Source organism: Apteryx rowi, unplaced genomic scaffold, assembly GCF_003343035.1.
Source record: "Apteryx rowi isolate R43461 unplaced genomic scaffold, aptRow1 scaffold_574, whole genome shotgun sequence".
NCBI lineage: Eukaryota > Metazoa > Chordata > Aves > Apterygiformes > Apterygidae > Apteryx > Apteryx rowi.
This window is the reverse complement of record NW_020450843.1, coordinates 130,978-143,984: the sequence shown is the minus strand read 5'-3', so window position 1 is coordinate 143,984 and position 13,007 is coordinate 130,978. Positions and strand designations below refer to the sequence as shown.

The 13,007-nt window shown below is 37.1% G+C and overlaps 2 protein-coding genes across 11 annotated transcripts in view; one reads left to right on the top strand and one right to left on the bottom strand.

Moving 5' to 3' along the window:
• The window catches only part of MADD (MAP kinase activating death domain), a 75,119-nt gene extending 70,230 nt beyond the window's left edge, over positions 1-4,889 (top strand). For all 10 annotated transcript variants that reach the window (XM_026082393.1, XM_026082391.1, XM_026082389.1 and 7 more), the window contains 2 exons: positions 1,597-1,643; positions 3,367-4,889. In XM_026082393.1, the coding sequence (XP_025938178.1) occupies positions 1,597-1,643; positions 3,367-3,474 (155 nt within the window). In that variant the 3' untranslated portion in view covers positions 3,475-4,889. The remainder of the gene's footprint in view (positions 1-1,596; positions 1,644-3,366) is intronic.
• Positions 4,890-10,032: 5,143 nt separating this feature from the next.
• MYBPC3 (myosin binding protein C, cardiac) overlaps positions 10,033-13,007 on the bottom strand; it is a 73,758-nt gene continuing 70,783 nt past the window's right edge. Inside the window, exons 35-36 of the mRNA XM_026082398.1 lie at positions 11,486-11,573; positions 10,033-10,143 (exon numbers count right to left, since the gene is read on the bottom strand). Coding sequence (XP_025938183.1) covers positions 10,033-10,143; positions 11,486-11,573 — 199 coding nt within the window. The remainder of the gene's footprint in view (positions 10,144-11,485; positions 11,574-13,007) is intronic.

Sequence of the window (13,007 nt, the reverse complement as noted above, 5' to 3'; positions counted from 1 at the left end):
GTGTGCACTACCACTGTTTTTCAGTCCTTAGTGTAGCTGCCCTCTCTCAAAGAAAAGGGAGAGTTTAAAATTTTATAAAAGAAGTTACATTACTTTTATGATCATAAGTTGTACTTTTCACTTCATCTTTTGGGGAATAACAATATCATGACATATTAGAACTAGTAGGCACTGATTTATATTCAGAGTACTTTCTCAAACCCAGTCTGCACTGCCTATTTTTGGCCCCCTAGAGTGTGATCCTTCTCCCTCCCCAATGTTTAGCTGTGTCATGTCATAGTTGAAAAGATGACATCTGCATGGATAGGTTTTGTTGTGGACTTTTTCTAGTTATTCATGCTGAACTCATTTGCCTCTGTTTCTTTTTCTGTCACTAGTACTGTGTGTAATAAAACATTCACTCTTCCTCTGTGAGCCTGGTATGATTTGGTTTTGCATAACTTTTATATTACTTCTTCTAAATTTTTTGTTGTGACACAGAAATTCCATGGCAAATTTCAGCTACTCTGGAAGGAAAGTATTCAAAGTTGGTCTTGTTATTCCACTGATCTTAACATTTTAAATTTGCCCTTTGTATGTTCTTAGTGTGGTCTTTGTTCTCTCCTGTTGATTTCCCATGGGATCTGTTCACAACAATATTTATAGACCAAAGGCACACTTCAGATGCAGTGCCCACTAATGGGAGGGTTGCAGCTTGCTTTTTTTTATGCAGACAGAATGAGAGCAAAAGGCAAATTTTCTTTAGCTATATTATGGCCGCTTCCCTTCTCTTAGTTTGAGGCAGTGAAGGGAGCAAGATAAAATCTTCTGGATAATAGATTTTTTTCATCAGTCCCCTAATCCTTTTTATACATAAAGCCCTCTAGAAATTAAAGCCTGATATTTTTGAGAATACATGTAACTGAAATCATTATTTTGTTTTAAGGCAATTTGTTAAAAAGTAATGAACATCTTTGAGATGTTAAAGTAAGTGTCAGCACACACATTCCAGACAGGAGAAAGAATGTCTTCAGAAACTCTCAAGATATAGCTGGGAAATAGTCTTCCAGTGTAGAAATTTTTCTCCCTTTTTTGTTTGTTTTTCTGGATTTCAGTAACTTCCTACCAGTGTCCAGCAGTTCTTTTGAGATCTGTTATGCAGCAGAGAAGGATTCAAACATCTAGAAGGCAAGGTCTTTGGGAACTGAGTACTGACAAATTTCTAAGGAGTTGTCAGTTTATGTTTTATGGTAGTAGGCATTAAGCATATTTTATCATTAAGTGTATTTTGTATTAATTTTGCTGTCTAACAGGAATAAGTAGTATCAGAAAAGCCAGAGGCTGTGAGACCATCAAATATCTACTATGGTTTTCCAAAAGAGAAGCAACAAAATATTTTTGTCAACCTATCTATTATGTCATTACCAATATCTTCAAGGACACACGTAATGTAAATGAAGAAAAATACCTAGAAGTGAGGGATAGCGAGGTGCCCTGTTCCTGCAGCTGCTGTCTGTGTGCATCCTTTCCCTTTCCTATGGGAACATTGTGCTATTTCTTTCCCTTTTTCCTCTCGTTTTTTGAACTTTTTGTTTTCTCTTGCCCGTCCGGTTTTAGTTCCTGAAACTAAAGAAGTGGTGAGCCACAAGTACAAGACGCCAATGGTGAGTCATTTGTGATGCCTTCTAGTAGTTCTTTAGGATATATCTTTACATTTTCATGTGGTGAAAAGACTTGCATTGAGATTGCAGGATTTGCAATGCTAGCACTGCAGTAAAACACAAGCTGCTTTTTATGTTAGCTTTTAGTTAAGGGAAGACACCAAAACTTGGTGATTCTTGCTTTTGTGAAACTAGAGGACCTCATGGGTAGTGCAGAAAGGGTGATGCCTTTCATTAAGATAGGTAAAGATGTAAGATAGCTGGTTTGGTTTGAGTTTTAACATGTTAAATACTGATGAAACTGCTAAACTGATGACAGTGCAGACCACAATCCCTTATCCACTGAATAGATAGAAAAGGAGACTGATTTCTGGACATAAAATGATCACTGAGTTTATGAAAAGTTCCTGCCTCTTCATATGAAAGTGAGCAGTGAGATGCAAGAGAATGGTGTAAGTAGTGATTCCTGCCATGAGGTGGGTTATTGCTGTGCTCTAGTGTTCAGTTTTTATAAAATCTTTGAACACCAACAGTTGACAATGATAATTAGCACTTTTAAACATATTTTAATAGGCATATGTATGCTTATGGGTGAGAAATAGAGGCCAATAATTATCATCAGAACTTGAATTTCTCCAGTTATTTAGTGTCTGAAGTGCAGTGTGTTCATGTGGTGATTGTATGGAAGTTCACCATCCTTTAAGGAAGGAGACGGAAAGAAAGAAATTACTTGAAGCTAGAAATGTGTTAGAATCCAAATTCCTAGAATACATGTGAGATGATTTAAGAAGCAGATAGCTGAATCCTATACCATTTAATGAAACAGTTTAATGAAAATGAATGATATTTTACACAAGCTGTTGTGGCTTGTCCTATAATACAACAAAATGTTGTTATGTGTATTAGAAAGATGGTAAATATAAACCTCACTTTTTAAGGCAAGAACTTTTAAGGTCACCAGAATACCAAGTCTAAGGAAACCAAGTCTAAGACCTGTCTTCACTGAACTGTGCTACCATGTCACTATACTAAAAGAAGATTCTCTGTTAAATAATAGACAATCATTTAAAAGCAGGAATTGTAAATTTTGCTTATGCTATGTACCATTGGACAGTGAAACTCACTGCTATAAGATAGTGACAAAATGGATTGGTATTCTTTGTATAAAACCTGCATTTTTTTTTAATTAAAAAAGAAAAGCTTTTATTATCCATGAATTCTCTAGCTTTGGTTAAAAGTTACAAGGATTATCAGTCCTTGTACTACTGGGTATAAAGAGATTACAGTTGTGAATAAGGAAGAATCTCACTGTCTGCTGAGCCAAGGTACAGTATTGGATGTTTAGTTTTACAGCCTTTTTAGTTAGCTATTTCCACCCCTCCCAGAAAATTATTTATAGCTTTGTACAACAAACCAAAAGCAAATATGTAGGTTGCTTTTTCTAATTGGCACTGGCCAATTTTATAGCCTAGTGTATGTTCTTAAAGACAGTTAGCAATCATATCAAGAGACTAATGCTTTTATTCTAAAGGTCTTTTATTTGTTTTAAGGCTTGTGATCCCTTTCCATCTCAGTAAGAAGATACTATGGGGCACTTTTTCAAGCCTTTGTAGCCAGAGTAGTTGTCTCAAGGAGAAAGACATGCAGCAAAATATAAAATGTGTAGTGGATTTTGTAAACACTAAATCATCCAGAATTTTATTATCTCCTTTTCTAAATYCTGTAGGCTCATGAGATCTGCTACTCCGTGCTGTGTCTCTTCTCTTATGTGGCTGCCATACGTGGGAAAGAGGCAGAAAACAAAAGCAAACCACCTCGGCCGGTTTCCAGTTGATCACAATATTGGAGAATATCTACCCTTTGGCACATTGGCGTGCAGTACTCCCATTTTTATTGCTGTTCCTAGAGCTCACTCTACTGTCTTCTCTGAGAACTTGATTATTTATGTATGATCCTGCAAGTCTTGCCTCATAGGAAAATCTAAGACATCACTGCTCAGTCTCCTTCTGAATTCATCCTTAATGGAGATTTTATGTGAGCTGTTAATCAGACACTTTTGAGCATCAGCATCCAGCTATGGGTGACTTACTTTGACCATTCCTTGGAGTCACGTTTTTTAAGATGACTAACATAACTTGAGTTCAGTTGGGTTTTTTTGTTTGTTTCTAGTGATATTTGTTGCAGATTTATCACTTTACAACTGCAGACTTCTGCTTTCAGATTCTCTGGTATGTGCACAGTGGAAGCAGTCTGGTCCTGCGTGTTGTTTAAATGTAGTGGTTTTACTGTTTTCCTTTTATGTTGTTCATTTTTACTCACCATCATGAAGTTCTCATCACATAGTTCATCATATCCTTTTGGTAGAGATGAACAATTTAGTTACCATAGTCTCAAAATATCATGTGTGACACTTAAATTAGTCCATCTGTGGAAATGACCACTTCTCAAGCGGGAAAAGGAATGCAGCCAGAGCAACTTTGAAGGCAGTATATTGTGAAAACCCCTGACACTTTCTGGATTGTGTGGATTTTCAAATGGGAGTTTAGATAACATTTGCAGACATCTCAACAGTAGAGTTAACATATGCATATAGCAGCACCTAAAGCAGTTAATCAAAGGGAGTAGAAAATAAGGATAGGTAAAAAATTGAAAACATTATTGGCAGAAGCACGTGGCAAACCCACACAGTTCTGAGACTGCCATAGAAATATCTTGTGTAAAGTATAGTCACAATCTGCAGAAAATGTTCAGAAGCCCACAGGATTATATTGGTTAAATTTTTTTAAGCCATTGCTTTTGTCAATCTGTACCTATATAGCAAGGAATCTTGCAAATACTGTGTTAATATGTAACAAAATTTCCTCAGTTAAAAGTATCCATCACATTCCTTATTTTAAATAGGCTGAATATGAATGTTTTTTGCATCCTGTTTTTGTTCTTGAACTGTACTGCACTTATCTGGAAAGCTCTTAGGATGCTGGGAGGAAAGACTGTCTAGAGAAAATAATGTTACATGTAAAATAACGGAAAAAATGCTCTGATTGCAAACTGATGTATTGTATGTTTTGACATTGGATTCTGAGTAAATGCACCCAGAAATAACCCTGTTTTGGCTTGGTCAGGGTGTCTACCGTGTTAAATGGAATATACTAGTAATGGGTGAGGACGTGATGTAAATATTATAGTACCACATCTATTTATAGAAACTGTACAGCTGTCTGAATGTGAAAATAAAATATCATTCAACCAGCAATGAGTTTTCATCCTTCTGTGCTTTAGCTTTTCTATTGATGAAGCTTATTCTGAAATTAATTATATACAAAACATATCATATACTTAAATATTGAAAAAGAACAAATTCTAAATGGAAAAATCTGTTTTTTCCCCACACAAACAGTTGCAACTATTGTAAAGGTTTTGTTTGTTTGTTTTTCTTCTATCATAACATAAAGGTTACTTTTAAAAAAAAGTCTGAAAAACATTAACAGGGAAAACAGACATGTCTGAAATCCTTTTTCCCCTGTTCACTGTGATGGAAAAGGCTGCTGCTTTTTTTTTTCCCCACACATGCAATTAAATCAATGTGTAAAGCATTTTTCATCCTTGCCTAATTTGAAAACAAAGCTGGAACTAACAAACCCTGAAGTTACCCTGTTTTGTATTTATTTTCTTTTTTTTTTTGTCTTCTAAGACTATAAATTTTTGTATAGCAAGATCTGAATTTTGGCAAACCTAGTATTCTTCTGGATGTTACTGTATTACAAGTAGAAATCCTTCAGTTACAACTGTGAAATCATTTAGTTCTAAAATAGGTGTTCCACTTACTGGCTCCCATTTAGGTAAAGAATATTAATTTTTAAATTGTAAGTATTATGGTAGCAGACCTATTAACATATTGAACTCTAATCCTCCCCTTATAACTTTAACTAGATTGAAAATAGCAATTAGATGCATAGTATCACTTGCTATCTACAGCTTTTTTTCCCCTGTAAGAGCTGTATTTCTGAAACTGTATTTTTGTGTGACTTAAAATAATAAAGTATAAACTTTTAGTGAAGTATGCTCTAGGCTGCTGAGAAACTGCAGTCTAGAATAAGACTTTAAAGGGCCTTATAATAAAAATGGCTCTCCATCCCTTTTGACATAATCAAAGAACAGGTGTGGCTAAATCGTTGTAGAGTGACATTTCTTTAACATCATGTAAAACACATGCACATGCACACACTAAGAATCAGTAAAAAAAACAGCAAGACTGAGATTCTGCTTTTCAGATGAGAGCAACTGGCATGTTTTAAAAACTGAAGAAATTCTTGAAATGTACAGAATCATTCTTGTGCTTGATGACTTGGCAGGTGTTCTGCTAACCGTGGGAATGCAGCATATTAATCTGAGACAAAGGCATGCTTTGGGGTACTTCCGTTACCAAATACACAGTGCTGTTATCTGAATATCAAATACAGATCTGGAGGTCAGATTTAAAACTGACATCAGAGCATAAATCTTTTGGAGTGCAGTCTTCCATCCTTTCCACCTTCACTGCATCACTCCTAGGTCTCAAAGGGTATGTAAACTTTTCTTTGGAGAAAAAATAATTACAGTAGTTTGCATGTGTTTTTCTCATTTCCCCCATATTTTGATCTTTAGGTAAGAATTCCTCAGCAGCGATAAGAATTTAGATACTTTAAAACCTTCCAAAACTAAATGTAAGACTTCAATTTAAAATAATAAATAGTATTAGGATATTCATACAACAAAATGGATACAGTTTTTACCACTAGGAGGAGCCTGTGTCATAGTGTTCAAGTTTTTGAAGACAAACATTTTATTTTAATACCTGTGATCTTTCTAAGGCACTTACACAAATAGTGAATGCAGTAATTATGTGACAAAGATTCATGAACTTGCCCCCAAACTTCTGGTATTTGCTTATCCTGAACAAGTTTCTTTTTCTGTTAGAATTCCTTGTTTGTGGAAGTTGGTTTTCCAAAATGACCACTAAAATGTTCCTTGCAAACACTGGGGCTTGTGATATTTTCCAGACAGTTCAAACAGGGAACTGGGGTTCATAACTGTCATCATCTGCATCACAGATCTTCATTGTGCTGTTCCAGAAAGCTGTGTTTTCTTTAWTAATGCAGTGTTGGTTTCTCATGTAAGTCAGTCCTCTTTTTAAAGGTTAAAGAATTTTACCTCAGTGAGTGTCACAAAGCAATGGTATCATATTTATTGAAGATACCTCTAGGAAGACTTTGAAGTCAACTGCTGAAGAAAAGAGTTCATTTCAATAAGAAAGCCATTGTAAAAACTTCCTACACTCTGATTCCTAGCTTCAGATAAACCCTAACCTCCAGCTTTGATGCTTTCAGGATAGAAGGGCATACTTACTTTGTATGTTCAGTGGGGCCTTCAAAAGCTAAGCTGCTAGTAGATCATCAAGAATTTCAGTTCCAACTAATGCTATCTTAGTGATCAAAGTGGATAGAAAAATGTAGTTATGATTCTAGGCCTTCTCAGGAGGCTTCTTCTTACAGAGATATTGAAGATAGATAGTAATTCTAGACTATTGCTGCTCATGCCACACACAGGCTTTTGGTTCCCACTGAGTTTATGCTAATAAGGAAGCAGCTGCCTAGAACAGGAAAGAACTTGCCCCTTGCCCCCGGGCCCGGCTTAGGCTCCTGTTGCCACTGAATTCAGAACTAAAAGTGGCCAAGCGTCTCACTAAGTGCAATACTTGGATCAATTGCCTTTGGTTGCCAAATGGCTGTAAGTCAGATGTTGACTCTGAGGTGAACTTCTGTTTCTGTGAGAGAAAAGGCTTTGCTCAATTGACTTCAGTGTTGCTTAGGAACCAAGTCACTGCCCTTAGACAAGCCAAGTCTCAGTTAAGAATGGCATCTCCTAACTCCTAAAGAAGTGGGAATTAGGAGCAAGAAGCAGCAGCTTTGTGCAGAGGACCTTGCCCCACAAGAGGCAATGGCTAAGAGCCTCCAGCTCTCCCAGAGTTCAGAATTCAGCCAGAGGTCCCTGCTTCTCTCCACGGCAAGACATTTCCAATCATTGCTTCTGCTAGCAGCAATGACTTCTTGTACAATTCTGCCCTGTAACGCTTCTGTAAACTGTTCAATGTGAGCAACAGCTTTTGAGTTCTTAAAGCCATTCACAGTGTGGCTGTTTCACTAAGACGGTAGAAACGTGACGATGCTTTAAATAACAATGGTATATGATCCCTCTTTCCAGAATAGTAGCTGAAGGTTTGAAAGCTTCACGTTGATGATGAATGAGGTTTGAGTGCAGTAGAGTACAGAGACGACCTCTTTAAGCCTTTTGTATAACTTGATGAGACTTCTTTCAGACAGATTTTGTGCTCAGATATGATAAAATCAGCTCAACTGTTATACTGAGCTTAGTATACCTAAGTTAATTTTCTGTTTACTTGTGTACAATGTTTTGAAGTTTCTATACTAGTTATAGCATTGACTAATTTTGTTTTAAAACATCTATCCAACAAAGACAGACTGATATATACAAAAGCCAATGGCAAATACTGTTTTTTGCTATTTACAACAGTTACTATAGTGATAAATGTGGTTTAGGAACCTACATAGAAATAGAAATCCCCTTCTCCCAAAATAGCTATACATAAAAAGGAACAAACGGTGGCAGGAAAAACACCAGTAAAACTCTAAACAGTTGCTTCCTTCAAGTATATGAAAATTCTGGTTCTGTATTTCCATTCCTTTTTTTTTTTCCCACTCCTTTTTGCCTTTTCAGTTTATCTCATTAACTCCAGCCAGTACCAATCTTCATCCACAGCATTCTGGATATCAGAGTAGCTGCCTCTTCCCATTTCTTCCAGTCTCCCTATTTTGATTCCTTGCCATTTCCTCACATTCTTGATTTCTTGTCCCAGACTCTCTTTAGTCAAACTCAGTTCTGCACATCAGTTTCTCCTCAGAGGTCTCTCTCTGTTTCCCTTAGTGTGTTTTCATACATTCTTCTTACCTCCCTGAGCATTAGTATGTGTTCTCTCTGAACTAATCACTTTCCAGCCTCTTTGCCCAAACAGTCCAGGCCTCTCCTGCTTCCTAGTCTGTTGCTCAACCAGTCTCTGCTCCCTTCCAGTTTCCAGTGATAGCCTTTTCCTCATCTCCAATTCTTGCCAAGCTCTGTCACCTTCTTTCATATTCTTTCATCCCTCAGGCCCCTTCCGCTCTTGCTCCCTTTGCACTTAAATTATTTTTTTTTGCAGAGTGCTAACGAGTGTTATTGAGGGAACAGAAAAGAGGGGCTCTCCAGTCTTAGTTCTGCTATTCAGTGATAGCTCCCAGCAGCAGTTAAGAAAGTCTTTTCTGGATAGTCCTATAGCCTGTTCAGCTTGGGACCTGTTAGCAAAAGGAGGTATGAAAAGCTTATGCACGTTCCATTAGCTAAAATATCTGCTCAAGTTGAATAGGAGAAAATAATCAAATCTCTACAGAACCAATACAAAATCATTTTCCTACAGCTTTTTTTTTTTTGTGTGTGTGTTTTTATCAGGGTAACAAAAAAGTAGATCCATCACATGCATCCAGATTAAATCAGGATGCAAGAAACTTCAAAGGAAAGTTTTTGCAATGCTTCACATATTCTTTCCTGTGCTCCTTGCTGGAAATAGCTCAAGCATTTCATCTGATATTAAAAAAAAAATAATTTTGTTTGAAATGGACTTTGTAGTCTAGCAACGTATCTAAATTGTAAAAATTCTGAAGTTTTGTAGGAAACAAAAAAAGTAGAAGGAAATATGCAATCCAAATATGTAGTACTGTTAGCCCTCCTTACAGCAGTAAGGGAGAACAAGTCCTGTATGTAGACAGAAATTTTAAAGATTTTCCTATGATTAAAATCTATGTTATTTGTTTTCTATGGCAACATAGACCCATGAAGAAGAAGAAAACCCTGGATTTTTGGTGTTTTTTTTTTTTTTTTTTTTTTTTGCTGGTTTGGTTGTATTAAAACCAACAACAAAACTGTATTTGAGTTGTATTCATAATTCATATTTTAGTGATCATACTTTCCTGGAATAGATCTGGATTACTGGAGCAATTATTAGCCTTATGACAGATAGTGAGCAAATTCAACCTTACTGAAGGTTAGATTACTTTCATCTACATCCTGAGTTCATATATTTGGGTCCCACAACTTATACTTCCAAGCAAATGATGAAAACTATACTTGATAATGTTTATTATATAAACCATAACAAATATAAAATCAAGGTCAAATGATTTTCCATGGTGGAAAAAAAGGGGGGCACACTTAACCACTTCTTTTTTCTGCCGTGTTTGAATTTCCATACGTTTTCCTATCCACTGGTATTTTATATGTATTGTATTAATCTCTCTTTTTTGGATTATTCATCCTCTATAAAGCTATCCCAATATACAATTATGACAGAAATATGTTCATAGGTAGTTGGATAGTTATCTTTGGTTTTAGGACTGCTTATTGTCAACATTTCTGCCTGGCAAAAAAAAAAACAACAAAAAAAACAGGTGCTAGACGATATTTTTTCCAAATCAGGACCTAATGAATGAAACCGTTCTTATCTGTTGCTTTTAAACTTTCACCAGTTCAACCTGTTTTAAGACATGTTACTTATGCAAACTGCTGTACGGATCCTGCCCAAAGACAAGTAAAGGATATCTCACTGACAGCTTTTGTTTCCCTAAAATAGAGTTCTGTGGCTGGGAGGCACTTGAAAGGTATCAGTGAAGCTATTTTTAATTTAAGCCAGACTCTTCTTATGAAGTTCATTTGGGACTATGTCATTTGCAGAGGAGACAGGAATGGCTCTTTTTTCTAAACCTGCTCCAAGACAATATGTAACTGACAAACTTCTCTCCTAAACACATACATGGATTTTATTTCTAAGAATCTCTGTGATAAAGACAACATAGATTAATGTTACATTCCAGAAACATCTTTTCCACTACTGCTGTTATTTGAATGGCTGCTGTATGATTAAATTAAGAAAGAAATGTTATGAATCTAATATTTTCTTCTGTTTTTGTTAATTCTGGCAATTGTACATCTCCCTTGGAATGGTTAGCACAATAATCCTTTCTTAGAAAGAATGAGACCTGCAGATGAGACATGGTAAAGCTAACTTAAATATCTGTCTGGCCTTGTGTAGAAAAAAGCTTTGCTACAATAATATATCTGGAAACCTCTTGACCTCTCACTGTAATTTTCAACACCTAGAATTTAATTTATATAAATAATTTTATATAATAAGCATGGACAAATTTGAAGAAGTCAATGAAGAGCTCTTGCAGGGGGAATGGGAAGATAAACTCATGACAGGTAGGGCACTTTGTGACATTTAAAGGTTCTCTTGGGATATTTTGAGCTCAGTCAGCTTAATGTGCGTTTCACCCCACTATATCACCTCAGTATTGTAACTTTAGGTAGGAAAGCAGGGGCATAGATCATCAACTTGCACTACAAGCAAGAGGTCAAGCATTGACTGAAGTCCTCATCCAAACTGAAACAATTCAAGGAGATTTAGAGCTTACAAGCTACAGGGGAAAGCAAAATGTTTTAAAGATATTACTCGATATGAGTAGTTTTCCTTGTGTTACGCTGATTTCTGCCTTGCATTAGGATGATCTTCCAAGCAAAACAATGATTTATCAGCAAATACATGAATGTGTGAAAATTTAGGACTTTTCCATTCTGGGGTATTTATATCAGCATAACTAAACTACTGCACCTTCTGTTACCAGTATTCATTGGTGCAGTTTATCCTAATTTGAATCTCTAGATAAAATGCATCAGTACCTAATCTGCAACAATGTACCTACATTGATAGAAGTATCATTTCTTATTACACGGTTACCATCATCCAAGTCGTACAATGAGCCATGTGCATTGAGGATATTAGGAAAAATACTAGTTGGCACCCTTTCTACAAGGGTAGCTCTAATGCAGTGCTAGAGCACATACAGTGGTTTTAGGGATGAGATATTAAATGCATTCACACTAGCCAGTCAGAAGTCTAATGCATTTTCATGATGGTCAAATTCCATCGTCTGCCTACTATCATTTGTACGATGTGCTAAACTTGTTTCCTTATCGCTTTTGTTGCATAGTTTTCTGTGTGGTTAAAGGGCCGCTGTTTTCCAAGAGCCAAACGAGGCATTCCTATGCACATAGCTCGTATAGAGTTTATGTTAGTAATTTTGATACTTTGGATGGGGAAAAAAATAAAAAGGAGGGAGTTCAGGAAAGAAACAACGAGCATGTTGAAGCTGCAGCCATTACCACGGATATGTGTTTGCTAGTTTTAAACTAATACTTAGGTATTTACGAGAGCACAGATTAGAGAATGGGCTGCGGCCTGAGAAGCTCCACAGAATGCAGTCACCATCAGGACTTCAGTATAGACACACGTGTTATCCCGGCTTTAGCTCTAGCTGATCCTGTTCTCATTTGTTAATAGGAAGAATTAACTACCAGCCTCCTTTGAATCTGAAAGCAAGTCAAAACATTTCCATGTGATTTATGGATACTGCATAGAACTGTTGTAGAGTATTTCCATGGGGACCATCTATAAATTCACACACAACCTGTGGCTACTGCTCCTATGTAAACAAGCTGAGCTAAACTGAAACAGGAATGGGACAAAATCCAGCAAGCTTTACCTTACCCCTCCACCTCGTCCCCACTATCTGAAGGGAATTTTTTCAGGCTTTACAAACCTGGGCAATAATTTAGCAAACCAATAGTGGCCTCCTGGTAACTTACTTTTACATTCATGTAAATGATTTTGGGAAAGAAAATTGTGAAACCTGACAAGTATTGCAAACAGCGGTTTCTAACAGAATGAGTGCCATCACGCAGCACCTGATTGCGCTGCCCAAGTCAGACACATGACAAAAACTGGACCAAGTCTTCAGCGAAAAGAAGCGTTGAAACAGTATTCCCCATTCCTGTGATAAAACTGGCCGAAAATTCCACCTAACACTGGTGTGGGGTCACTGCTGTGTTAATTTCTTTTATCCCTATCCTGTTCAGCATTTACATTGTCAAGTGTGCTCTGTGAATAAGCACTGCATTAAAGACAGGGGAAATATTATTTAATTAGTCATGCACTAAGTAATTTAGGACGCTTCCATTTGCAAAAATCACATCAGACTCTAATACTGCCATTCGAGCCGGAAGAAAGCAGCGGCACGTCTCTCTGCGCCACCTGCTCCGAAGCCGCCCGCAGCTGTCAGCGCTTCTGTGCGGCTTCCCGGGACGCGCCACGACCGCCTCCGCCCGCAGGCCCAGCCCGGCGCAGCCACACGCGCCGCCGCCTCCCCGTGGCCCGGCAGGCAGCGG